The following is a 24862-nucleotide window of genomic DNA, read 5'->3' on the forward strand; positions in this document are numbered from 1 at the left end:
CGTCTTTAAAAGGCAGAACAGAAGGAAACATACATGCCCCTCTTTAAAGTCTCAGACCCATTGCTATCACCTGCAAAGTCTGCCAACTCCAAGACTGGTTTTGTCCTTAGTCTCCCATTTCAGTTGCTCAGCAACAAACTGCTTTACTATTTCTTGACAGGTGTCATCTTGGCCACAGGTGTCTTGGAGCTTGTGAAGCAATACTAGGTATTTACTCTCAATCTGGCAGTACTTGGACTCTAAATATGCACACTAGAGCAAGAGAGAAAGGTTACACAACATTCAAAAAGCCAACAAACATCTGCTCATTTAACTGTTCAATTACATAATCCCGAAAATAAATGAAAATTTTACATTTGAGGTGTTCCACAACAGCAGATGGGGAAAAATCCTAATTGGTAGGGGAGTTGGTAATCAGAGAGTATAGTTGAGGAAATGTACAGAAGTATTATGTAAACATTCACTGATTTTAAAATATCCTATGAATACCTTCAGCTACAAAATTATGTAGAAGGTGTTATTCACAAAAATATGATAAGGAGGCCTCTGGTCATTGTATGGCTCTCCTGTTTGGCTATATTCAATGAAAAAAGGAATTTTGGAGCACCCGAGTTGCTCACCAAGTGGAAACACCATTCATTCTCCAGTGACTTGATGGACTAAGATGTGCAGGCGGTGGAAAGCAGTTTTGAAGCCAACCACTGGGGACATCATTTTCTCCCGGGTAACTAAAATCCTGTGTACAGTGGGATCTGGTGCTACTCTACTGTTGCTGCATTCCAAATGTAGTACAATGGCAGGCTCCATTTGTGCTGTGGAAGCTTATCTAATACTTATTTCAATGGGAATTCCTGACTACATCAAATGAATAAAGTAATCTTTCTCTTAATTTATCCAGACGTAGCAATATGCTGTCATCCTCATTGCCACTAAACATCCTACCAAATAGCTCTACGGGACATCTTAACTAGGAGGACTGCATGGGGTTTAAGGTAAAGCTTCTCTTGAAATGGATAATTAATGCTGAACTTATCAGTGATGCCCTTATCTTAAGAATGAAGAAAACAATATTTGCAAACACAAAGTATATCCATTATTTTAGATATCAGACAGTTACTGATTCACATCTGCAATTTATATGTAATTTGCTCTGGCGGATAGAAGTGCAATTTTGGTAACAAATTAGATGATAAATTAGGACCTCGATCAATGTAAAATACATATAAACGGTTAGCATCAAATCAATTGGCAGCAAAGTGAAAATCTGAACCAGCCATTTAAAATTAAAAGAAAAACAATAACCAGAGTGAGAGTGAGAGTGAAAGACTGATTGATTGATTTTCCTTAGGGAATACTAATCTACCGTACTTTGTTTGAAAGGGGATGGCCAAGGAAGTCAAAAACTGAATCAGATCCATCGTTTGAATAATTTGGAAGGTTGAAGAAAGAGGAGTGGGGCAAATCACCCAAAGTGTGAAGGGTGAGATGGACTCCTATCATTCTGTATGCCTTTGGATTTAGGATTCAATGTCAGACATAAATGGAACTAGTAATATTGATGAACAGTGGAATCTTGATGTGCGTATTCATGAAACAAAGTTAAGGCATAAGTGTAATAAATGATAGGGAAGGCAAAGCCAACTTAATTTTGCAAATAGGAGGATAAGGAGCTCTTGATGAAATTGTGCTCGGTTTCAGTGAGACTTATCTGATATACTGGTGTGCAGTTTTTGTTTCACTGGGTGATGAAACATGTAATTACTTTGGAATCAATGCAGTGCCACTTCATAAGAACTTCACTCCTAGGCTGGGATGATTGATTAGGAGGAGATATTGAAGAAGTGTGGTCCATTACTGCTGCCGTGCTAACCTATAACATTCTGTGATTCAATGAAATCACCTCTTAAGTGTTGGGTAGGGACCAAAAATTGTTTCTTCAAGATGGATATTTGAGAACTAGATGAGCTTTTTAAAAAAGCTATTGATGTTTTGAAATGTGGGCTTCGCTGAATCTCTGTCGAGTTCCAGAATGTAAATCCAGTGACACCAAAGGTGCAGCAATATGCTTCCGAGGTACCATGATGTGCAACGTGGAGGAGGAACTGCCTGAAACCCAGATCCTTGACAGCTGAGGTTGTATGTTTGTGAATTGCTACTTGAGTGTCTACATTTTGCTGCATGCAGGTGTGGACTGCTTCACTTGCTGTGGAGATGTGTACATTTGAACACTGCGCAAACATCTCCACTTCTGATACAATGGGGACTGAAGGAGCAGCTGAAGACAGTCAAGCCTAGAACACTGCCTCCTGAAAACTTTGGGGTTTGAATGAATCACATCCAACAACCACAACTATCTTCTTTTATGCGATTCACAAATTCAACCACTGGAGTTGTTTTCTCCTTGATGCCCAATTGACTTAGTTATACCAGGGTTCTTCCACTCCATTCTGTCTGGTACTTTAGTATCTCACCTCTCCTCTGGGATTGAGCTGCTAGGTCCATGCTTGAACCAGGGCTGAGATAAGGTTTAATGCAGGGTGGGTTTGAGGAAACCCAAACAGAGATTGACAAGTAGGTTATTGGAGTCCAAGTGCCTTTAAACAATGTAGTTGATAAAATCTTCCGTCACTTTTCTGTTTACTGAGAGCAGACTAAATGATTTCAATGTAGGCTGATTAAATGTACTGCCCTTCCTGAACTAAAAATATCCAGGCAATTTTCTACATATTCACTTAAATGACAACAGTGACTGCAGGCACAGCTACTTTCGGAGTGAAGTTTTTAATTTTGCATCTGATCTCATGGTCTTCCCTATTTTCAGTAAACTCAGCCATTCTTTGGAGTTCTGTGGGGTAAACTGAACTGGCAGGACTAGCTTCTGTGATGGTAGGCATCTCTGAAGGAAGCCAAGATAGATCATTTGTTCAGAAATTCTAGGCATAGTGCAAATGCTTTAGTCCTGCCTTCAGTACCCTGCCATCGCCAAATCTGGGGGATGTTCTTGGAACCTCCTCTACCAATTATTTGCTGTTCACTGCGATTTATGGCTGGAAGTGGCAGGATAGCAGTGTTTTGAACTGATCTGTAAATTATGGGATTGCCTTTTTTGAACTGTTTGTGGTATTTAGCAGCATTTCAGCTCTAATAGATTAGCATTGCCATTTCAAGTATGCCTGCTTCTGTCCCCAGCATGTCTTTCTTCACTCCTCACTGAATTTAAACTGAGTTGATCCACTGTCTTGATAGTAATAGAGGATAATTGAACCACGAGATTGTACTGGTGTACTGTTCATTTCTGCTAATGATCAACACTGCCCCAGGATATAGAGTTTTGAAACACTAATCTGACCACTTTCCATTTTGGTGTAACTATAGTGCCAGAGGGTGCCCTAACTCTGTCACAGGGTAAGGATAAGTCAAGGAAAGTTCAATGGGTTGTGGACATTTGGAATCCTTCATCTCTGCAGGATATGGATGCTCAATTATTAAGTATATTCATGGCTGAGTTGATAGACTGTAGGACACAAAGGGAAAGGATATGGAGGTCAGATGAGAAAGTGAAGAGCATCAGCTATGACCTTTTTGAATGGTCGAGCAAACCCGAGGCCTGCTTCTGCATTTTGCATTACTATTTCTGTTTTAGTATTCTTGAGAAAGATCGAGAGTTAGCTAGAAGTATATAGATATTTATTGATAAGAAAACCAGCCAGAGTATTTACAAGTGACATTCTCAATCTGTGGCATGAACTACACCACACAGCCCACCAGACAAGCTATCTCAGGTACCTTCATGATTAGCGTCTTCTCGTGATCCCTGGTTTTCTGCCACAGCTTAGTGATCTGATAGATCTCAGAGTTTAAGAATTTGTTTTGCATTTTGTAGCCTTCTTGAACATCCTATTCAAAGAACAACAGAACAGTTGAATGGATAACTTCAAAGTAAATCTGGCCTGGCCATAGCTCACAACAGCACTGCCTTAAAGGATAAAGCAACTTCTAAAGTGGGCTTGTTTGGACTGTGGGAGGAAACAGGAGCACGCAAAGCAAGCGCATGCTGTCCTGGGGAGAACATACTAACTCCTACAGACAGTGGCGTACTGCAAAGCATTGTGCTAACCTCTAGATGACTACAAACTTCTTAATTATGTGCACCAATCCAAAACCAACACCCGTTAATCCCAAATTCCATTGCTTCACCATTGAGATGGAGGAGGAATACGGAGCACCCAGAGGAAACCCTTGATGTCACAAGACTGGACCCAGATCACTGGGGCAGCAGCTCTACCAGCTGAGCTTCCATGTTGCCTGTGTTTATTTTCTATTTTTTACAGCTTTGAGATGACAAAGGCGAGTCACTCTCTGCCTGGTACAACCAGCTATTGTCAACTTCATCTATTTACCTTCAAATGTGAAACTTTCTCCCTGAGCTCATTCAGAGTTGCAGTGATGACCTCATCATAATTCTCTGGCTCATCGGTGTTCTCGGCCGCCAACTGCTCGGAGAGCTTTAGGATGACTTCTTGTTTGGCTTGGTTCTTCTCCATCAGCAGTTGGGTATGCTGCTTCAGCTCCTCAGTGTGGCTTTGCTGGAGCTTCAAGCTCTGTTCCATCTCCTCCTTCTCCTTCTCCAGCGAGTGCACCCGATTCTCGAGCTCCCTGATCTGCCGCACCTTGTGCCTCACCAGCTCCAGACGGGTGGATTCATCTGCTGTGAGGTACGAGCTACAAGCCCTCTTCTCCTGTTGTGCTGCTTCAAGAGCTCTGTGCAGAAGCTTCACCAGGTCCTGTTGTAATGAATCAGCAAATAATTTCTGATCAGTATGATCAAACCACTGAAGGTATAGAACAAACTCATTAGAACATTGCCAGGGCTGGAGAAGCTGAATTATGAACAGAGGATCGGTTAAGCTAAGGTTGTTTTCTTTATAACATTGATACAAGAGGGCAAACACGAGGAAATCTGCAGATGCTGGAAATTCAAACAACAACACACACAAAATGCTGGTGGAACACAGCAGGCCAGGCAGCATCTATAAAGAGAAGCACTGTTGACGTTTCGGGCTGAGACCCTTCATCAGGACTAACCGAAAGGAAAGATAGTAAGAGATTTGAAAGTAGTGGGGGGAAGGGAAATGCGAAATGATAGGAGAAGACCGGAGAGGATGGGATGAAGCTAAGAGCTGGAAAGGTGATTGGCGAAAGTGATACAGAGCTGAAGAAGGGAAAGGATCATGGGACGGGAGGCCTCAGGAGAAAGAAAGAAGCACCAGCGGGAGATGGAGAACAGGCAAACAACTAAATATGTCAGGGATGGGGTAAGAAGGGGAGGAGGGGCATTAAAGGAAGTTAGAGAAGTCAATGTTCATGCCATCAGGTTGGAGGCTACCTAGCCAGTATATAAAGTGTTGTTCCTCCAATCTGAGTTTGGATTCATTTTGACAGTAGAGGAGGCCATGGATAGACATATCAGAATGGGAATGGGACGTGGAATTAAAATGTGTGGCCACTGGGAGATCCTGCTTTCTCTGGCGGTCTGAGCATAGGTGTTCCATGAAAAGCAGGGGGGGGGGGGGAGGGAAAAATGTGTTTGGTAGTCGGATCCCGTTGGAGGTAGTGGAGGTTACGGAGAATTATATGTTGGACCTGGAGGCTGGTGGGGTGGTAGGTAAGGTCAAGGGGAACCCTATCCTGAGTGGGATCCACCGCATCTGCTCTCAGGATGAGGCTTCTCTTTCCAGGACAAAGGAGATATCTTCCTTTTTTAAACAAATGGGCTTCCCTTCTTCTACCATCAACTCTGCTCTCAAACGCATCTCTCCCATTTCCCGCACATCTGCCCTCACCCCATCCACCCGCCACCCCCCTCTTTCTACTTTTCGCAGGGATTGCTCCCTACGTGGTTCCCTTGTTCACTCGTCCCCTCCCATCCCTTCCCACCAATCTCTCTCCTGGCACTTATCCTTGTAAGTGGAACAAGTGCTACACCTGCCCTTACACTTCCTCCCTCACCACCATTCAGGGCCCCAGACAGTCCTTCCAGGTGAGGCGACACTTCACCTGTGAGTCGGCTGGTGTGGTATACTGCGTCCGGTGCTCCCGGTGTGGCCTTTTATATATTGGTGAGACCCGATGCCGACTGGGAGACCGTTTCGCGGAACACCTACGCTAGGTCTGTCAGAAAAAGCAGGATCTCCCAGTGGCCACACATTTTAATTCCACGTCCCATTCCCATTCTGATATGTCTATCCATGGCCTCCTCTACTGTCAAAATGAATCCACACTCAGGTTGGAGGAACAACACCTTATATACCTGCTGGGTAGCCTCCAACCTTATGGCATGAACATTGACTTCTCTAACTTCCATTAATGCCCCTCCTCGCCTTCTTACCCCATCCCTGACATATTTATTTGTTTGCCTGTTCTCTATCTCCCTCTGGTGCTTCCCCCCCCCCTTTCTTTCTCCTGAGGCCTCCCGTCCCATGATCCTTTCCCTTGTCCAGCTCTGTATCACTTTCGCCAATCACCTTTCCAGCTCTTAGCTTCATCCCACCCTCTCTGGTCTTCTCTTATCATTTCGCATTTCCCCCTCCCCCCACTACTTTCAAATCTCTTACTATCTTTCCTTTCGGTTAGTCCTGACGAAGGGTCTCGGCCCGAAACGTCGACAATGCTTCTCCCTATAGATGCTGCCTAGCCTGCTGTGTTCTACCAGCATTTTGTGTGTGTTGTTGGTACACGAGGGGATGTTTTATTGCTGTGTACAAAATTAGATGCCTGATTATCATGAATAGAAGTTACTTGCTTCCCTTAGAAAAGATGTCAAATACCCAAGATTTACAAATAAAAGAATTGAGGTGAGTTAAAGGAAATTTGTTCAATTTAAGGAGAGATGGGAGGTTTGGAATCCAAAGTATTAAAGGGAAATGAAGCAGAAAGCCTTAAAATATTTTTAAAAAGCTCTAAATGAACATATATGGCATTATTCAGAATTCAAAAATTGCAGTTAATATACTGTACCTTCTTGCAGAAAGCTATTTCTATTTCCTCGGTAGAAAAAAAACTTATGTAAAACAGGACTTTGATAGAGTGCAGAGGAAATTGCCAGGATGAAACCAGGGCTGAGGGACTTTGATATGTGGACCTCTTCTTCCTTGGACATAACCATGGCTCAGTGGGTTGTATTCCCACCCTAATCAAGCAGCCATGGGTCAGTGTTATTGAATTTGCTCCATTCTGAGTCACTTAAATGAGTACGTCAGTGAAGTGGTACATAGGAATGCAATACTGTTCCTGCCCCCATACCTTCTAAAGAGGTCTGGGATGCTCGCCAGCTGCTACAAAATTTAAGAAAATAAAAACACCCCCAAGAATGGAACTCATATTGGGCACAGTTTGAGTAGCTCATAAACACACCTTCTACAAGAGTTATTGCAAGGAGATTGTCTTACCCTCTGTGCATTGAGCTCTCTTGTGAGGTTGAAGATGTTGTTGTGTAAACTGGTGTCCTTGTCTGAAAAAATCCCATCCTTCACTGCAAATCTCTCCTGAAACACTGGGGTAGTGTTAGGAAGACTGGCCATGTTCCTCAAGTTGGCTGTGGAAGACTTCTGGGATGGAGGCTTCTGCTCTTCCAGGTAACACTCTTTTACTGAGAGAAACAAAAATGGAAGTGGGGAGGCCTATTACACACTGCCATAAAAATGCAACTTTCTGCTGTTAAAGCCAATTGTTAAAAAAAAAATGGGCAAGATTACAGCTCTAATGTTTGATTCATGCTTTAGTATGGGAATAAAGAACTGTTTTCCCAAACCGAGTGCAACAATTACATTTTTCTAAAAGTATAGCAAAGATGAACTGATGTTCTTCACTGAAGGGGAAATTAATATTTTTCACCTTTTGTGTTTGTAAAATGATATAGCACTGCAGACAGCCATTTGGACTATTGGCATTCCTTCAGTTATCATTTATTCTCATCCTGACTAAACTTTCCCTGTAATCCAACTCCTTCAAATATTTATTTAATTCTCTTTTTCAAAAATTTTGACAGAATTTGTTTCTTCAACCTCTCCATTTGTTAACAATCCAATGTGTAAAATTTATTTGCTGGGTAGGCCTGAATCAAGGTGCCTGAATGTTTTATAGATCAGCTTCAAAGTCTGAAGGAGAGAATGCGCTCACCGATGAGTCAGAAGGGATAGTTCCAGTCCCATCACAGAGTTGTAATCATTCTGCCTACGCTGTCAGAGATGCTCTACCCTGGATGAGGTTGTAAATCAAAGTCCCATATAAAGCTCAGTTTTACCAGTATCTTGGCCATTTAATGTAATCTGTTTCAGGTATTGGTTCTGTGATTTGTTTCAATGCTATTTGTGGGAACTTACCATTCATATCACATTGTACAAGAGCAGCTAAATTCACCAGTACGGGCTGAGTACCCCTTATCCGAAATTCCAAAATCCAAAAACCTCCAAAATCCAAATTTGAGCACTGACAAAATCACAAATGCAAAGTTACACAACACTGAGAAGGTTCCCAGGCAATGTGCAGATCTCTGTGCACCAAATACTGTTTCAAAAAGGGACCTCACACACGTAATGAGCAAAAGTTAATAAAAAATACAAAAAACACAACCTAAAGTGGAAAAAATGAAGTTTCGATCATGTATCATCAGTGTCAGAGTGAACACATGCTGCTTAATGGTATGCCAATCATGAAACAAGCAAAGATCTATCATGAAAATTGAAGGTTATTGTGAATATTCAGCAGGCTGGTTGTAGAAATTTAAGAAAAGGCACGACATTAAATTTTAAAGCATCTGCTGATCATGAAAATCTAGCACCAGGACTAGGTTTTAATACCTTACATAAAATCTTTAAAATAAAGTAAAATGCAGATACAGTCTACTGAAACTTTTTAGTCAAATCGCAGCATCATAGGTGGAGACTGAAAGCCTGCCATTGCTTGTTGTTGTTCAACAGCTGATTCAAGTATTCTCCTGATGCCGCTGTGTTTTGTTTTTGTTACTATTCCATTATATTAATGAATTATATTTTCATATGTAAAAATTTTTACTGTTAAGTACGTGAACAAGCATAAGAGAAAGATTGCTTACAGATGGCACATAAATTCACAGTTGGAAATGATGGCTATCTCATATGTATTCCAAAATCCAAAAAAAGCAAAAATCCAAAACACTTCCAGCCCCAGTCATTTCAGATAAGGGGTAGTCAACCTCTATTACATTTGCTAAAAGTGTTTTGGGAGTTTTTGTGGCCATGAAAGGTGGCACCTGAAGTCATTTTTTTTCTTATTTTCTTATACAAAGAGAATTAACTGCTTAACCTTGCTCAAGACTTATAATTCCACAAAATATCCTTACAAATTACTTGCAAAATAGAGCTACAACTAAAAAAAATTTGTTCCAACACTGCAGAAGTTTATTTACAGGCTGACCAAGGGGATTGCATATGATCATTAATTAAAGGCAAGATATTATTTGAGTTTGAATGACAGTCATATTACAATAGAACATCAACATCTTGAGGGGGTGAAGTGTAAAGATTAATTTTTTATTGTATTTCTAATCAGCCTGCTTAAGGTATTTTCCTGAGATTGCTTTCCAAATACCATGGAAAGTATTATCAATTCACTGCCCCCCTCCACAAAGCTTTATTACTTATTTGAACTAATCTTCACTTTGAGCAGAATTGTTGATTTGATCCAGCTTCTTCCCTCTTTCAAGGATCTGTGGCAACTGGTATTTGACACTTTTGCCTTGGTTTATTCTGTAATCAAATATTAAATACAACTGATAGTCTCAGAATAGCACTGAGGGAGTACTACATCATCAGACGTAATGTCTTTGCACTTTGAAGGGAAGGCCTTGCAAAGATCCATAGGAAGACTTTTCACTCCTCAAGATAAAATTCTTGCCAGAAAGACAAAAACCAGTCTCACGACAAATTTATCCCCATCTCTTTAACAGCTGGAGCAACAATCTGCTAGAGGAAATCTATGGGTTGACCAGCATCAATGAGGGAAATGGAAATGCCAACACTTTGCAGAGTGCATGCACCTTCACTTTGACAGTGGAATAGTGACAATGACTCAGAATAGTTTTTAAACTGCATACAAGCATACACCTACTCCCTTCATCGTGTCTTCATTATTTAGCCTTTAAAAAAAAAATCCACCCCAGCTTCTTAAAGTGGTTACCTTGTACCAGAACTGCACATCCAGTTTCTCAGCGGGTTGTAGAAGTTTTAGAGAAAGGAGCATTTATTGAAAAACAACTGGAGAATTTAAAAATGACATAAACCAGAGATAATCTGCGCAGTTAGTCAAATATTATGGTACTTTTCCCCCCAGACAAAATCTCTCCAAAGCTATTGCAAAATTAAAATCACCAAGCAAGGGTAAACTAAACAAAACACAATAAGTCATGGGCAAATCACCCAGTGATGACACATCCCTCGCTTTAGGTCACATCTGGAATTTCCAATTGGCGGACGATTTCCCTCCACGCCACTCTGACATATTGGGAAATCATGTACTTGGCGGGTTACAGCAGTGGTTTGCCTTTGCCTTCTGCCAGGTGAGTTTAAAGAGATCACCGCATCTTGCAGTGGATGACCAGGATGTCTAAGTGCCTTGTCGTGCTCTTAGCACTCCACCAACGCCTGCTGGCCTGCCTTCTTCACCGTTGGACCATTAATCAGTCTCATTCACACAATATGCCAGGGCCAGACTTCCCATGCTGGCATAGACAGATCCCCTACCTCATCAAGGGTCGAAGACCCATCGGCTACCCTCACCTGGTTTGACCCGTCTGCCGGAACGGTTTACCGGGGTGTGGCCGCTGCGCATGTTACATCTACTTAGAGACACAGGTGAGAGCTGAGCGCCAGGTGTGGACCAAAGGTGGACGAGCTGCCCTGAAAAAGGGCACAGCAAGCCCCCCAGCCAGAGGTGCTACCCTCCCTAGATGCCCCATGGCACATCCCAGCAAAGCAGGTTCAGTTTGTATCTCTGCAGACACAAGAGACTGCAGATGCTGGAATCTGGACTAACATACAAAACACTAAGAGGAACTCAAAAGGTCAGGCAATATCTATGGAGGGAAATTGAGTCATTGTTCCAGGTTATGACCCTTCATCTGCACTGTTTATATCATTTCTTGGGACTGTGCCCATTTCTGCGCCCATCTCCATACACTACTCCATCATTGCAGCCCTACCTGATGTATCTGCTCCTTTGGGTGGTGATGGACTTTCACTCTTTTCACTTGTTGCCTGGTTGATTTCCTCACTGCTTGTTCGATTTTCCCTTAACGGCCTGTTCCCATAGAACTGAAACACAGTTTTTGACCCAAAATTTCTGTACAAGGAAAGGGGGGGGGAGCAGTCATGGAGATTAGGGATTGGGGGAGTTGGGGCATGGAGCAAAAACATAAGAAAAGAATCACAACTGAGCAGTGATTGGTGTGAACAAACCTTCAGTGAGTGACTGTGTTCGGTCTTATTGGCAAATATAAATGAAAACATTTCATAAAACCAATCTGACCCAATAATAGCTCCAGAAAGCAGTCTGTAGAAACAAAATTCAGGCACACTCACAGCACTTGTTGTGACCTGCAGGCTTCAGATACATTGAGTTCTGTAATCTTTCTAAATGTGTTAAACCATTTCCAAGTTTAAATGCACACAGTGTTGCATTCCATTGGTAGTAATGTTGAAAGTTCACATTGGTATTGATAACTAAAACTCAGAACGTACAGAGTAGAAACAAGACAAGCAGTCCACTGGCCCATTTTAGTGTTTAAACAAGACAAGCAGTCCACTGGCCCATTGCGGTGTTTAAACAAGACAAGCAGTCCACTGGCCCATTGCGGTGTTTAAACAAGACAAGCAGTCCACTGGCCCATTGCGGTGTTTAAACAAGACAAGCAGTCCACTGGTCCATTGCAGTGTTTAAACACCACGGAAACATAGAAGCAAGCCCTCTTCATTCCCCTTTAATCATTTCATCAATCTGTTTCCCCCATCCTCATGTGTCTATTCAGCTTCACTTCATAAAATCTTCATAATATCCGTGATTGAGTTCCACATTCTAATAACTCCTTCACCATGTGGTGGCTCAAATTCCCAATTAAAGTTATCAGTGACCCCGTAGTACTTACGACCACAATTCAAGCAGAATTAGGATCTTTTCCAAAGGCAGACTCTGATCAAATTCAATAGAAACTGCTATGGGAGCAAAACCCTCTTTGGCTCTATATCATCTTAAATTAAGATTTGGCAAATGCCTCGTCAGTTCATTGCAAGTTACTAAATGAACCACAGTGTTTTGTGTTTTACAAATGGGAGCAGGGGAATGGCTAAATTCCTAATTTCACAGCTAAACAAATCGTTATTATGCAGTAATGGATGTTCCAGATCTGTTTAAAACAGGATTTTTACCCAGTTCACTTCACTGTTGAACCACTGCTTTCAGACAGTGCCTTTCAAATTGCAGCAATTTGATATGCCGCTACATAAAAAATTATTTATTTTATTTATTGAGATATAACACGGAATAGGTCTTTCCGACCCTCCGCACCACACCACCCAACAACTCCAATTTAACGCTAGCCAAGTTACAATGACCAATTAACCTACTTGGACTGTGGGAAGAAACCGGAGCACCTGGAGGAAAGCTACACATTCATTGGAGGAGGGGGGGGGGGTACATACAACTCCTTACAGACAGCAGCTGGAAAAGCAGTACAATGACAAATACTCACTGGATTTCAGTTCCCAGGTGCTTGAGCGAGATGTTGGACAAAGTGGTTGGCTGCAATGGGGCAGGCAGTAAAGCCGCTTCTTCCCCAACCAGGCCTGTAGGTGTCTTCACCGGATCCAAGAAATCACTTATTTCCTCTGAGGAGAAAGATTGTTGCATTTTAAGTTACGAAGGAATAACACTAAGCTGCTGATTGCTGACAATTCCTACCTGGTGCTTGATAATCATCTGCAGTACTAAAGTTCTGCTTCTCTTTGATCAACAGGACCAAATTTCTTTTTAGTCTTAATAGTCCATATTTTAAATTGATTACTTTAAGACTATATTTTAAATGCAAAATGATGATAAATCAACATATTGTCTAAATAATTTATAAACAATTCTATATATGTTACCACTTGCGGGCTGTGCAGAAACTCACTGCCTCACTCTCCACATACAATAGTGACTACACTTTTAAAAAGAACACTGCATTGGCTATGAAGCATTGTGAGGACACAGACACTCTGAGTACAGGGCAGAAGGAGTGCACCTCCTCAAACTACCTGTCCCACTTAAACAAAATGCTGGAGGAACTCCAGCAAGTTAGGCAGCATATATGGAAATCGACGTTTCAGGTCGGAAGTCTTCTTCAGTACTGAGAAGGAAGATGCTGCAATAAAAAGGTGGGGGTTTCGGAGGGAAGGAGGCTGGCTGGAAGGTGATAAGTGAAGCCAAATGGGTGGGAAAGGTCAAGGAATGGAGAAGGAGGAATCTGATAGGAGAGGAGAGTGGACCATTGGAGATGGAGCAAGTGTCCCTTTTGCTCCATCTGCTCACAAAAACCGAGTAGGCTACCTTAGGATTCACAAAGCAAAGTGAAAGTAAGTCATCCTCTATCTGGAGAGATTGCTCACAAATAAGCTTCCAAGCAATGCATTCCAGATCACAAACAGTCATTTCCAAAGCAAAATCTTTCCAGTTATTTTGTCAATGATCTTACATCTTTGTCCTTTACCGACCTTGCAGCCAGTGGAAGTATTTTAGCCCTTTTCAGTGTATTAAATAATAATATTCAATAGTACAGCTGATAGAGCCCACACCCACATCTCCTCCATCCCTCACACTTCTGGTTTTACCCCATCTCCCTCCCCCCCCACTGGTAGAACATGGACAGAGTTCCCCTGGTTCCTACCAGCGTAAGCATCCAGCACATCATTATTTGTTATTTTCACCAGCTACAATCACAACCCTTTCCCCAACCCTTTCCGCAGGTAGCACTCTCTCCATAGTTCCCTGGTTCACCCACCCCTAACTCTCTTGTACACTTTCCCCTACAACTGTAGGAAGTATAACACCATCACCCTTCCCCCTATCCATGGCCCTAAACACCCTTCCAGGCAAGGCAAGGAACCATTTACACCTCTAAAGCCTCGATGTCCTGATAAGGGATCTTGGCACGAAACGTTAACTATTCTCTTTTCCTCCAGCATTTTGTGTGTGTTGCTTAGATTTCCAGCATCTGCAGATTTTCTCGTTTGTGAATTGTTTTCCGTTTTCTCAAAGTGGCCTTCTTTGCATCAAGACCAAGTGCAGACTAGGCAGTAGCTTTGCTGACAGCTGCACCCTGTCCACCACGGACACTTTAATTCCCCTCTCCTGTCATGACCCTTTTTAGGCCTCTGCAGCTTTCTGAGGAGCTTTGGACTTCTGGGTTTCTTTTGCACCTGTACTGGCTAACTGTTGGAGCCATAGGACACAGGTGCATTCTGTTTGGCATTATCAGGGGGAGTCTACCATTCTTCCGCTCCTGAGTTGAGTCATGGCCAGAGCACACCGTGACATCACCTGTCAACCTTCACTCCTGATTGATCCGGTGCCAGTGACCACTCTGACAGAGAGAGTGCACTGTTCCTGTGCACTTGGGTCCAATCCTGCGAGCATGCACCGTAAATCTCCATTGGCACACCAACCTGTCTACCCTCAGCTGCCTCCAATGCCAGGGTGAAGTTAAACGCAAACTAGAGGAATAGAACTTCATATTCCATTTGGGTAGTCTGAAGCCCAACGGCATGAACAACAAAACTACCCAGTTCTCCTATACTCATCCCATCGTCCCGTATCAATCCACTTCCCTCTCCTACTCCATCCATTCCATATACCCACAGACTTTACCTACTGGTTCCCTTTCCCACTATTTCTGTCTGTCCTCCCCACATCCCTAATTGCCCAGGGTCTATTCGAGGATTCCATCATCTTCAGCCCTTTGTTGCCTCAACCTATCACCTCTCAGCCTCTATTGCTATTTCCACTCTCCTCTCCCCTACCTGCCTATCAACTCTCACCCCTCCCATCACTTGCCAGGTCTTGATCCAAACCCTTCCCCTCACCTCTTCATATTGGCTATCTCCCCTTTATATTTCAGTAAAGCGGAATGGTCTTGAGCCAAAACGTCAGCTATTGATTTCCTTCCACAGGTGCTGCCTGACCTACTGAGTTTCTCCAGCATTTTGGTTTTATTTGCTTCAGATTCTAACATCCGCAGTCTCTTGAGTCTCTAATAATCTCTTTCTGCTTAAAGGTGAGCAACGCCAGTTTCATCTCATAACTAAATAATAACCTAAACATAAGTCCTGGCACTATCCTAGTCCTTGACATCATTCCTTAAAAATGTTTGAAAGTAACAGCTAAACAGCTTATGAAGTAACTAGTACTTCATAAACAATAGACAATAGACAGTAGGTGTAGGAGTAGGCCATTCGGCCCTTCTAGCCAGCACCGCCATTCACTGTGATCATGGCTGATCATACACAATCAGTACCCCGTTCCTGCCTTCTCCACATATCCCTTGACCCCGCTATCTATAAGAGCTCTATCTAACTCTCTCTTGAATGCATCCAGAGACTTGGCCTCCACTACCTTCTGGGGCAGAGCATTCCACATATCCACCACTCTCTGGGTGAAAAAGTTTTTCTGCATCTCTGTTCTAAATGGCCTACCCCTTATTCTTAAACTGTGGCCTCTAGTTCTGGACTCACCCATCAGCGGGAACATGCTTCCTGCCTCCAGTGTGTCCAATCCCTTAATAATCTTATATGTTTCAATCAGATCCCCTCTCATCCTTCTAATTTCCAGTGTATACAAGCCCAGTCACTCCAATCTTTCAACATATGACAGTCCCGCCATTTCGGGAATTAACCTTGTGAACCTACGCTGCACTCCCTCAATAGCAAGAATGTCCTTCCTCAAATTTGGAGACCAAAACTGCACACAATACCCCAGGTGGGGTTTCACCAGGGCCCTGTACAGCTGCAGAAGGACCTCTTTACTCCTCTACTCAATTCCTCTTGTTATAAAAGCCAGCATGCCATTAGCCTGCTGTACCTGCATGCTTGCTTTCATTGACTGATGTACAAGAACACCTAGATCTAAAGGTTTAGAATGAACCCCTTACTTCAGAATCAGGTTTAATATCACTGTATGTTAAATTGATTGTTTTGCAGCAGCAATACAGTATAACATATTTTTTAAAAACTGTAAGAAACAATATCAAAAACTAAATTAGTGCAAAAAGAGAGAAAAAACAATGAGGAAGTGAACATAGATTCATTGTCCATCTAGAAATCTGATGGCAAACAGGAAGAAACATGAAGCTGTCCCTGAAATGTTGCGTGTGTGTCTTCAGGCTCCTGTACCTCCTCATTGACAGTAGCAACAAGAAGAGAGCATGCCCTGGGTGATGGGGGTCCTTAATGATGGATAATGGCCTGGATCCCATTTTATTTTGCAATTCATAAAAGCTAGACAACAACAAGGATTATCATTTTTGGATGGATTAAAGTCAAGTCAAGTCAACTTTATTTATAAAGCACATTTAAAAACAACCCATGTTGACCAAAGTACTGTACAAACCATAACAGGTCGCTAAAATCACAAATACAGGAAACACAGATATAAACAACAAGGCACTCAGCTTATAGACACAAAATAAACAATATGTGAGCCTAGGCACAAGCCAAAAATCAACTACATCAGGAAGGTTCAAATGCTAGGGAATAAAGGTAAGTTTTGAGCCTGGACTTAAAAGAGTCAATGGAGGGGGCAGATCTGATAGGGAGGGGAATGCTGTTCCACAGTTAGGGGCTGCAACAGTAAAAGTGCGGTCACCCCTGAACTTAAATTTAGTTTGCGGAACAGCCAGGAGCTCCAGGTCAACTGACCTGAGGGACCTGGAAGTAGAATAAGGAGTTAGAAGGTCTGCTTGTACCTTCTAACTTGCACACAGTTTTCTCTTTTCGCTTGTTCTTTCTTTCCTCTCTTTTCTATAAGATAAATATTATGTGGAGATTTGTGGCACATATAAGATCTATATGTACAATATCTGAAATACATCTTATGGAAATGTTTGTTTGATGATGAACTTCAATAAAAAATTAAATTACAAAAAGAAAGGTCTGCGATATAGGAGGGGGCCAGCCCATTTAGGGCTTTATAACCAAACAGGAGAACCTTAAAATCAATTCTAAGCCATACTGGTAGCCAGTGGAGGGAGGCCAAGATAGGAGTAGTATGGTCCCTCTTCCGGGCACTTATCAGGAGCCCGGCTGCAGCGTTCCGGACCAGCTGCAGACGGGACAGGGACGACTGATTAATCCCAGTGTACAGGGAGTTGGAGTAGTCCAAGCGGGAGGATATAAGGGCGTGGATGACTTTCTTGAGATCTTTGAAAGAGAGAAACGGCTTGATTTTGGCAATAGTACGAAGCTGGAATAAACTGGCTTTTACTACTGCCTTAACTTGCTTGTCAAACTTAAGGCAGAATCAAATATCACACCAAGGTTTTTGACATGGGGTTTGACAAGGGTGGCCAGGCTACTGAGACTGTTGGTAATCACTGATGGAGTCAAGGGGGCCAAATAGGACAACTTCAGACTTGCCTTCATTCAGCTGTAGGAAGCTGTGTACCATCCAACACTTTATGTCCTCAAGGCAGTTCGTGAGGCTGACTAGATTTGACTGGTCATTTGGTTTTAAGGGGAGATAAAGCTGTGTGTCATCAATGGAAGGAAATGGTGTGTTTTTTGAGTGATTTGGCCAAGGGGAAGCATGTATATAAAGAAAAGAATGGGACCTAGGATGGAACTTTGTGGGACACCGCAGGAGAAATTAGCTGGGGAAGAAAAAAAAATGTTGACGGAGAAGCTTCTATTTTTGAGATAGGATGTGAACCAGTTCAAGGAAAGTTCCAATGAAACACTTGTTCAATGAAACACCCTGCTGTTCATCTCCTATTCTTTGATTACTCTCTAAAGAATAGCAAGTTTAAGCCAAAATAATACACATTTTCTTACAAAACAAAACAAAAAACAAAGAAATTAAAATCATGTCTGGAAATAAAACCACCCTGCCAATCAAGCATACATTTACCATAACAAGAAAGGCAACTTCCTGGCATTGCAGCCGTAATCCATGTGTTGCATGACTCCAAATTTGTTTAAAACTACATGTAATGAAAAGATAAGTTCTAATCAGACTGGCAAAAATTGGCTCCAGAGCCTGTGTTGCTACAAGGAAAGGGTACTGATCTTAGTAACTCATTTGCTTTTTGTAGTTATCCTTCCCTCACTGCCTTTAGCTGAAGGAATAATTTTGTCTTTTATAGAGATATTTGTGACGTTCTTTTAAATCACAAGACTTTTTTGCAGAAGATTTAAATGCACTGTTTACTGGAGTGTAGTATTTAAACACATTTTGTTTGAAGAAGAAATAGACTAATGTAAAACACTGTCTAAGGCTCTAATCTCACTTCTAAATATTAATTTAATAACCAAATAGTTGATCTGCACAAGAAAGAATGGTAAAAGGCATCATCTCCTGTTGAAACAATGATATCCAAACTGATTCAGATTCTGATGAAGTAGCTTACCCAGCACACAGAATTTGGCCTTAACTTAAAGGGCCTTTCAATCCCTTTATACAGCATTTAAACTGGACATTTAAGAAAATCTCCTTTAATCTTCATGACAATAAAAAGTGAAAGGTGGCTAAACGTATTATGATGATAACCATTGAAAATGAAATTTACTATCAAATAATGCTGCATCTCATTCATCTCCAGGATATCTCTTTCATGCTTTCCCAAACCATAGCTCTCTGACTCCGAATCTGGCTCTTGATTTTAATTGTTTTACTCTCAGTTCTCTCTTTAAACAACTTCTGCTTTTCTTTCCTCCTCTGAAATGCTCTATAAAGTTATCCCTCCACTGAATCATTTGGTTCTCTATTCCAGTATTTCCTTATGTGGCTCCATGTCAAATGCACTAGTGTTGTGCTGACTGGCTGAATTTTGATTCTTAGGTGGTCCATCTACCCAACCGCACTCACTGTCGTGCCCAGCTCACTGATGGTTATGTCCACTATCACCACTTCATCCCCAATTTTACTCAGATAACTTTTTTTAAGGCCATTTTAATGGCATTACACTGCTCCTTCCCCAAATCACTTCATAAGCCTTCAGAAGAAATTCAAAGAAGCCAGCCAAAGGAAGAGATAGAAGACAGATGATCTACTGTTTTCATCCTTTGACTTCTACTCTCTTCACTCTCAATTAGAACTTCCATTTACAAAACACAAATTTCTGGAACACCAACGTACAGTTCCTTTTCTCTATTGCAAACATCTCCTGAGAAGTCTCTCCCTAATGTCTCCTCGCAATGACAAGCCCAAATAGCTCCAGAATCCCTTTGGCATTTAGGTCAAGACCAGACACTTACCTTCGAAGTGAATGGGACAAACTTCCTCCTGAACTCAGTCATCCTCGCCCTGACCTTGCAGCATTCTCTCCTACCTTGTCCAACAGACTAACTACATGCTCTGTCCTAATGGGGTAGCACAGGCAAAGTGACACAGTGGGTAATCGTGTTGATTCGCAAGACCAGCCCTAAGGGTAATTCCTGATCTGTGCTCTATATGTGGAGTCTGGGACACAGGGGATTTCCCCCTGGAATTCTGTCCTCCTCCCACATCTCAAAGACATACCAGTAGTTAAAAGGCTACTGGAATTACCTCTAGAGTGGGTAGGTGGCAGAAGAAACAGTGATAAACATGTGAGAGGGAATAGATAACCAGGAAATGTGTGCAAGGGGTATATGGGAGATGGTTAGCTCTTAGAGTCAACTTTAATTTGATGTGCTGTATGGCTTCTCAATGCTGTGAGAAAATAACATTATATGCTGAACATCTGATTTACTCATGCAGGGTTACGCAACTGGGAGAAATGTACATAAATCAGAATCACCGACATAGAGTTTTGGTTTCACTTCAAGACGCTAGTCTGACATGCTGACATTGTTACTTAAGGATTTTTAGTGCACTTTTACAAGTTCAATAAGCCATGTTATGGGTTTCATTAAACATAAAACGCCTTACTTCATTTTATTTACTGAAAGCTACATTGGTGACCCCAAAGCTCTAGGATGACTCCTGAGTTACTGAGACATACAAACAAGCTGGATGACTCAGCAGGTCAGGCAGCAGCTGTTGAAAGGAGCAGTCAACGTTTCGGGTTGAGACCCTTCGTCAGGATCCATCAAAAGTAGCTGCTATTATAGATTTCCCACCGCCCCACACTGCTAGAAAAACACAGAAGTTGTTTTTTTTTAGGTATGGTGATCTTCTATCACCACTTCATTCAGCAAGTTGCTGAACTTATGCTCCTTTGTATAGTACGCTTTAAGACAATACTCCTAATCAAGTGCTTGACTGGTCACAGGACATTACCAGGGCATTTGATGATACTAAATGAGCCCTTTCTAATGCAATCCTACTGGTGCACCTGCTAACCAATGCACCCGTAGCCAATACTACTAAAGTTTCAGACTCTGCTGTGGGTGCTGTGCGTGAACGGTTGGCCAGAGGTGTGTGGCAGCTACTCACTTTCTTCAACCAGCAGCTCTTTACCCCACAAAAGGAAGTACAGCATGACTGACCACGAGCTTCTCTGTCTCTATCTGGTGGTCTGCCATTTTCACTTTGTTCTGGAGGGTCACCATTTCACAGCACTTGTTGACCACAAAACCCTTGTGCGTGCGATGGCCAAAATATTAGACCCTTGGTCTGCACGGCAGCAATGCCACCTGGCCTACGTATCCGAGTTCACAATGGATATACATGTCAAGGGGAAAAATAATGCCGTGGCTGATTGCCTCTCATGGCCAACTATTGAAGCCATACCCATAGGGGTTGACTATGCCATCATGGCAGCTGACCAAGTTACTGACCCAGTGGTCCAGGCTTACCCTATAGCAGTCATGGGCCAGTGGTTGACTGACATTAAGCTCAGTGAGGCTGGGGCTTCTCTCTTGTTCAATGTCTCAACCGGTCACCTTTGCCCCATCATGCCCAGAAACTGGAGATGGACTGTTTTCAACTCCATACATGACCCTTCGCATCCAGGCCAGAAGGCCTCACAGAAACTAGCTGCACTAAGGTTTGTTTGGCATGGCCTTAGAAAGGACATGAGTGATTGGATGGCAGCCTGTGTGGAGTGTTAGTGGGCAAAAATTAACCGTCATCTTCAGGTGTCATTGGCACCTTTTGAGGGCCCTGGATGATGGTTTAACCATGTCAATGTGGATCTTGTTGGTCCACTTCCCCCCCCCCCCCCATCATTTCATGCACCTTCTTACCATGGTGGACCATACCACCAGGTGGTCAGGGGTTGTCCATCTAGTATCAATGATGGCCGCAGATGTGGCTCGGACATTCATCAGCACCTGGGTTGCTCAGTGTGGAACCCCATCTGATATTTCCTTTGACCGCGGTCCCCAATTCATATCAGAACTCTGGGCTGTGATGATGGCCTAGAACCTCAGCATTAGGCTACATCACACCATGCCATATAACCCGCAGTCTAATGGTCTATGCAAGTGGTTTCACCACTCCTTAAAGGCTGCTCTGAGGGCCTCCCTGACCAACAAGTATTGGCATGGTTGTCTCCCATGGATCCATGGGGCTCAGAACAGCTCCAAAAGAGCTGTCATCTGCAGCTGAGTTGGTATGTGGACAGCCATTACAAGTCAGGTGATTTCATTCCTAATGCCATGACCACCGGGTTGGCTTCTCAAAATCATTCCACCCTCCTCAGTAAATTCAATTCCTTTTCACCTATTCATACCTCCCTTTCACCTATTCATACCTCCCATCAGGGCATAAAGCACTCTTGGGTTTCTGTTGAACTACATTCCACTTTGTTTGTTTTTGTCCACCAAGACACACACCAACATCCCCTTAGGCCCCCTTACAATGGCCCGCTCCTTGTTTTGGAATGGGGAGAAAAGACTTCTATCATAGACAAGAGGAGTAAACCTGAACATATTTCAGTAGATCATCTTAAACCAGCCCACTAAGATTTGGAGTATCCTGCTGCCACGTCCCTGGCGTCACAACATGACTGTGAGTGTTATAATGCACCTCTGAATGAGCCGGGGCACCACCCATAGAACACAGGACCCGAGCTGGGCGGCTAGAGCAAGCTCCAGACAGGCTCACTTTGCCGGTTTTACTGAATTATTGAGGGGTGGGGGTTGTCATATAGGGCAACGAAATTAGGAGAAACATACATAATTCACAACCACCAACATTGAGTTGGGTTTCGCTCTAGAGGCTGGTCTGACGTGATGACGTTGTTACATAAGGAATTTTAGATTGTTTTTATGTTTAGGTTTTGGAGCTCAACAAAAAGTGTTACGAGTTTCTTTAAACATAAAACACCTCACTTCGTTTTATTTGCTAAGACCTAAACTCACTCCTTGGGACTTCCTACCAAGTTAAATCTCCTGTACAGTTGGCTTTACTAGTTGTGACAATCCAAATGCTGCTGTTTAAGGATGAAAAGGCACAAAAATAGCATGAGGAAATGCTTCAGATACCCATCACATGACAAAAAGTCCCCTGACACTTCATAAGCATTACAGAGCTAAATCAAGGCAGCCAGACAAGAAAGGAAACAGTAGGCAAATGATCCAAAGTTTAGCTAATGAAATAGATTTTGACTAAAGTATCAAAGAAGTGGTTAGGGAAGGACTTTCAGTCCTGAGTGTCCAGGAGGCCAATTCAGCAATAGAACAGCCATACACTATACAGGATAAGGAAGAAAGAAATTAGTGAATAATTTAAACACTTTCACTGATTTTCCAAATAAAGCTCTGCTATTTGTGAGATGGGCAGTTCAATAAGTACAGACCAAAAGAATTCAGAGTGACAGTAGATTAAGCAAGAATAGCCGTATGGGAAACTGAAGTGAGACTTAAAAACACTTGTGAATAATTTGACGTATCTTTAAAAAAAAGCTAGTGTTTTATACTGAAGACAGAAACATAGAAAACCTACAACACAATGCAGACTCTTCAGCCCACTATGCTGTGCCAAATATGTACTTACTTTAGAAATTCCCCAGGGTTTCTCATAGCCCTCTATTTTTCTAAGCTCCATGTACCCATCCAAGAGTCTCTTAAAAGACCCTGTTTATTTATTAATTATTAATTTGCATTTGCAGTTTGTTGCTTTCTGCATGTTGGTTGTTTGTCCACCCTGCTGGGTATGGCCTTATTTTGATTCTATTGTGTTTGTTGGATTTACTGTGTATGCCCGCAAGAAACTGAATCTCAGGGTTGTATATGCTGACATCCATGCCACTTTGGTAATAAGTATACTTTAAACTACTTCCAGATGAACAAGCATCCAACACAGCAATTCAAGAAGTGGTAAGAAATCAGAATTTCTCATTGTGATGACTGCCTCTGAGTTGAGAGACTGCAAAAGTCATTCAGGTTAAGGTGTGGTTTACAGTATTCTGACTCACTATTCCTTTCACAATCAATTAACAATCTTGTCAACATTTATACTAATAGCAAGCGGTATCCAAGACTATTGAAGTGTTTGCGTGTTAAAACAGGCTAGTTGTTGCCAATGCAACTGTGAGCCGTGAGTAAGTATTGTCCACAAAGGCATGTGTGGGAATGCTCTCTCCTGGAAGTCTGCAGGCTCGAGTTGCACGTCAGGGATTTCCACACAATGTCTAGGCTGACAATACGACATGATACAGAGGGCGTGCTGCACTGGTGTAGAGCCAGTCTGCTCTCACTGTCCAAATGCAAAATATTGCTTTGCACTACTATAATCAGATTTACCTCTGAAACAACAAGGTTTGAAAACAAAACAAAGTTTGTTGAAACTTGAATACAAACGTGTTGCCACTTTTGCAACTCTGCCACTAAGACTAGGCTGCAATGAACTGGGACACAGAAATATCTGTAAAGAGACCATGTAGGAGGTCACATAGTAGAAACATTCTACTGACTAAGAAAGAGGTGAATTCAACTGGAAAATTCTTCGTATAACATCTTTAAATTTTTGCAAGTTAAACTAAATAAACAAGAAAATAGTACTTCCTCCACTAAGCTGAGATGGTGTACAGACTTTAGGGTTGTCCTAGAGACTTCAAGAATTGAAGAATAGGCTTTACTGCAAGTACACCCCAGGAGAAAAGTCATCAAAAGCTTCTCTAGTCCTTCTCTCCGTTTTCCTTTTTGGTTTATCATCGAATCTTACAGCATAGCTATGGTAGAGCTGACCTTTTAGTATTGCCCCTCTATTCTCCCTTACAATAAACACATTTTCCTATTTCAAATGCTACTCATCTTTGAATGTTTTTACTTAAGATGGGCTAAAGTTAGTTCTAATAATACTGGAAATCAGAAGACCAATAGAGATGGGATCTGTAAGTCTAAACAATTACAAAGATGTGTGCAGTAGGCAAGAATATCACATCACCCTTATAAACATCAAAGATATCAAAGAACATTTCCTCTCAACACACTCTAAGATCATGAGATTCTGCAAAGATCTCTAACATCTATGGACGATCCAATACCAGGCATGAAAACATTCTTCCTGCACTTTTCTTCTTCTGGACTATCATCAGCTTTGCTAATAATTTCATTTTAATTCTATGACTACACTATGACCTCAGAACAATGTGGAATTTACATGGACACCTCAGAGTATCTGGTTGCCCGAGACATTTGCTTTTTTCAAACAGACA

At 42.1% G+C, this 24862-nt stretch overlaps 2 protein-coding genes across 2 annotated transcripts in view; one reads left to right on the top strand and one right to left on the bottom strand.

Moving 5' to 3' along the window:
• The window catches only part of LOC132396820 (uncharacterized), a 33467-nt gene extending 32481 nt beyond the window's left edge, over nucleotides 1-986 (top strand). The window contains exon 2 of the mRNA XM_059974784.1: nucleotides 899-986. Coding sequence (XP_059830767.1) covers nucleotides 899-971 — 73 coding nt within the window. The 3' untranslated portion in view covers nucleotides 972-986. The remainder of the gene's footprint in view (nucleotides 1-898) is intronic.
• The window catches only part of tbc1d2 (TBC1 domain family, member 2), a 69099-nt gene that overhangs the window by 18923 nt on the left and 25314 nt on the right, over nucleotides 1-24862 (bottom strand). The window contains exons 5-10 of the mRNA XM_059974773.1: nucleotides 12782-12917; nucleotides 11237-11376; nucleotides 7449-7648; nucleotides 4401-4784; nucleotides 3787-3897; nucleotides 71-252 (exon numbers count right to left, since the gene is read on the bottom strand). Of these exons, the coding sequence (XP_059830756.1) occupies nucleotides 71-252; nucleotides 3787-3897; nucleotides 4401-4784; nucleotides 7449-7648; nucleotides 11237-11376; nucleotides 12782-12917 (1153 nt within the window). The remainder of the gene's footprint in view (nucleotides 1-70; nucleotides 253-3786; nucleotides 3898-4400; nucleotides 4785-7448; nucleotides 7649-11236; nucleotides 11377-12781; nucleotides 12918-24862) is intronic.

The sequence above is a fragment of the Hypanus sabinus genome, chromosome 7 (assembly GCF_030144855.1).
Source record: "Hypanus sabinus isolate sHypSab1 chromosome 7, sHypSab1.hap1, whole genome shotgun sequence".
NCBI classification, from domain to species: domain Eukaryota; kingdom Metazoa; phylum Chordata; class Chondrichthyes; order Myliobatiformes; family Dasyatidae; genus Hypanus; species Hypanus sabinus.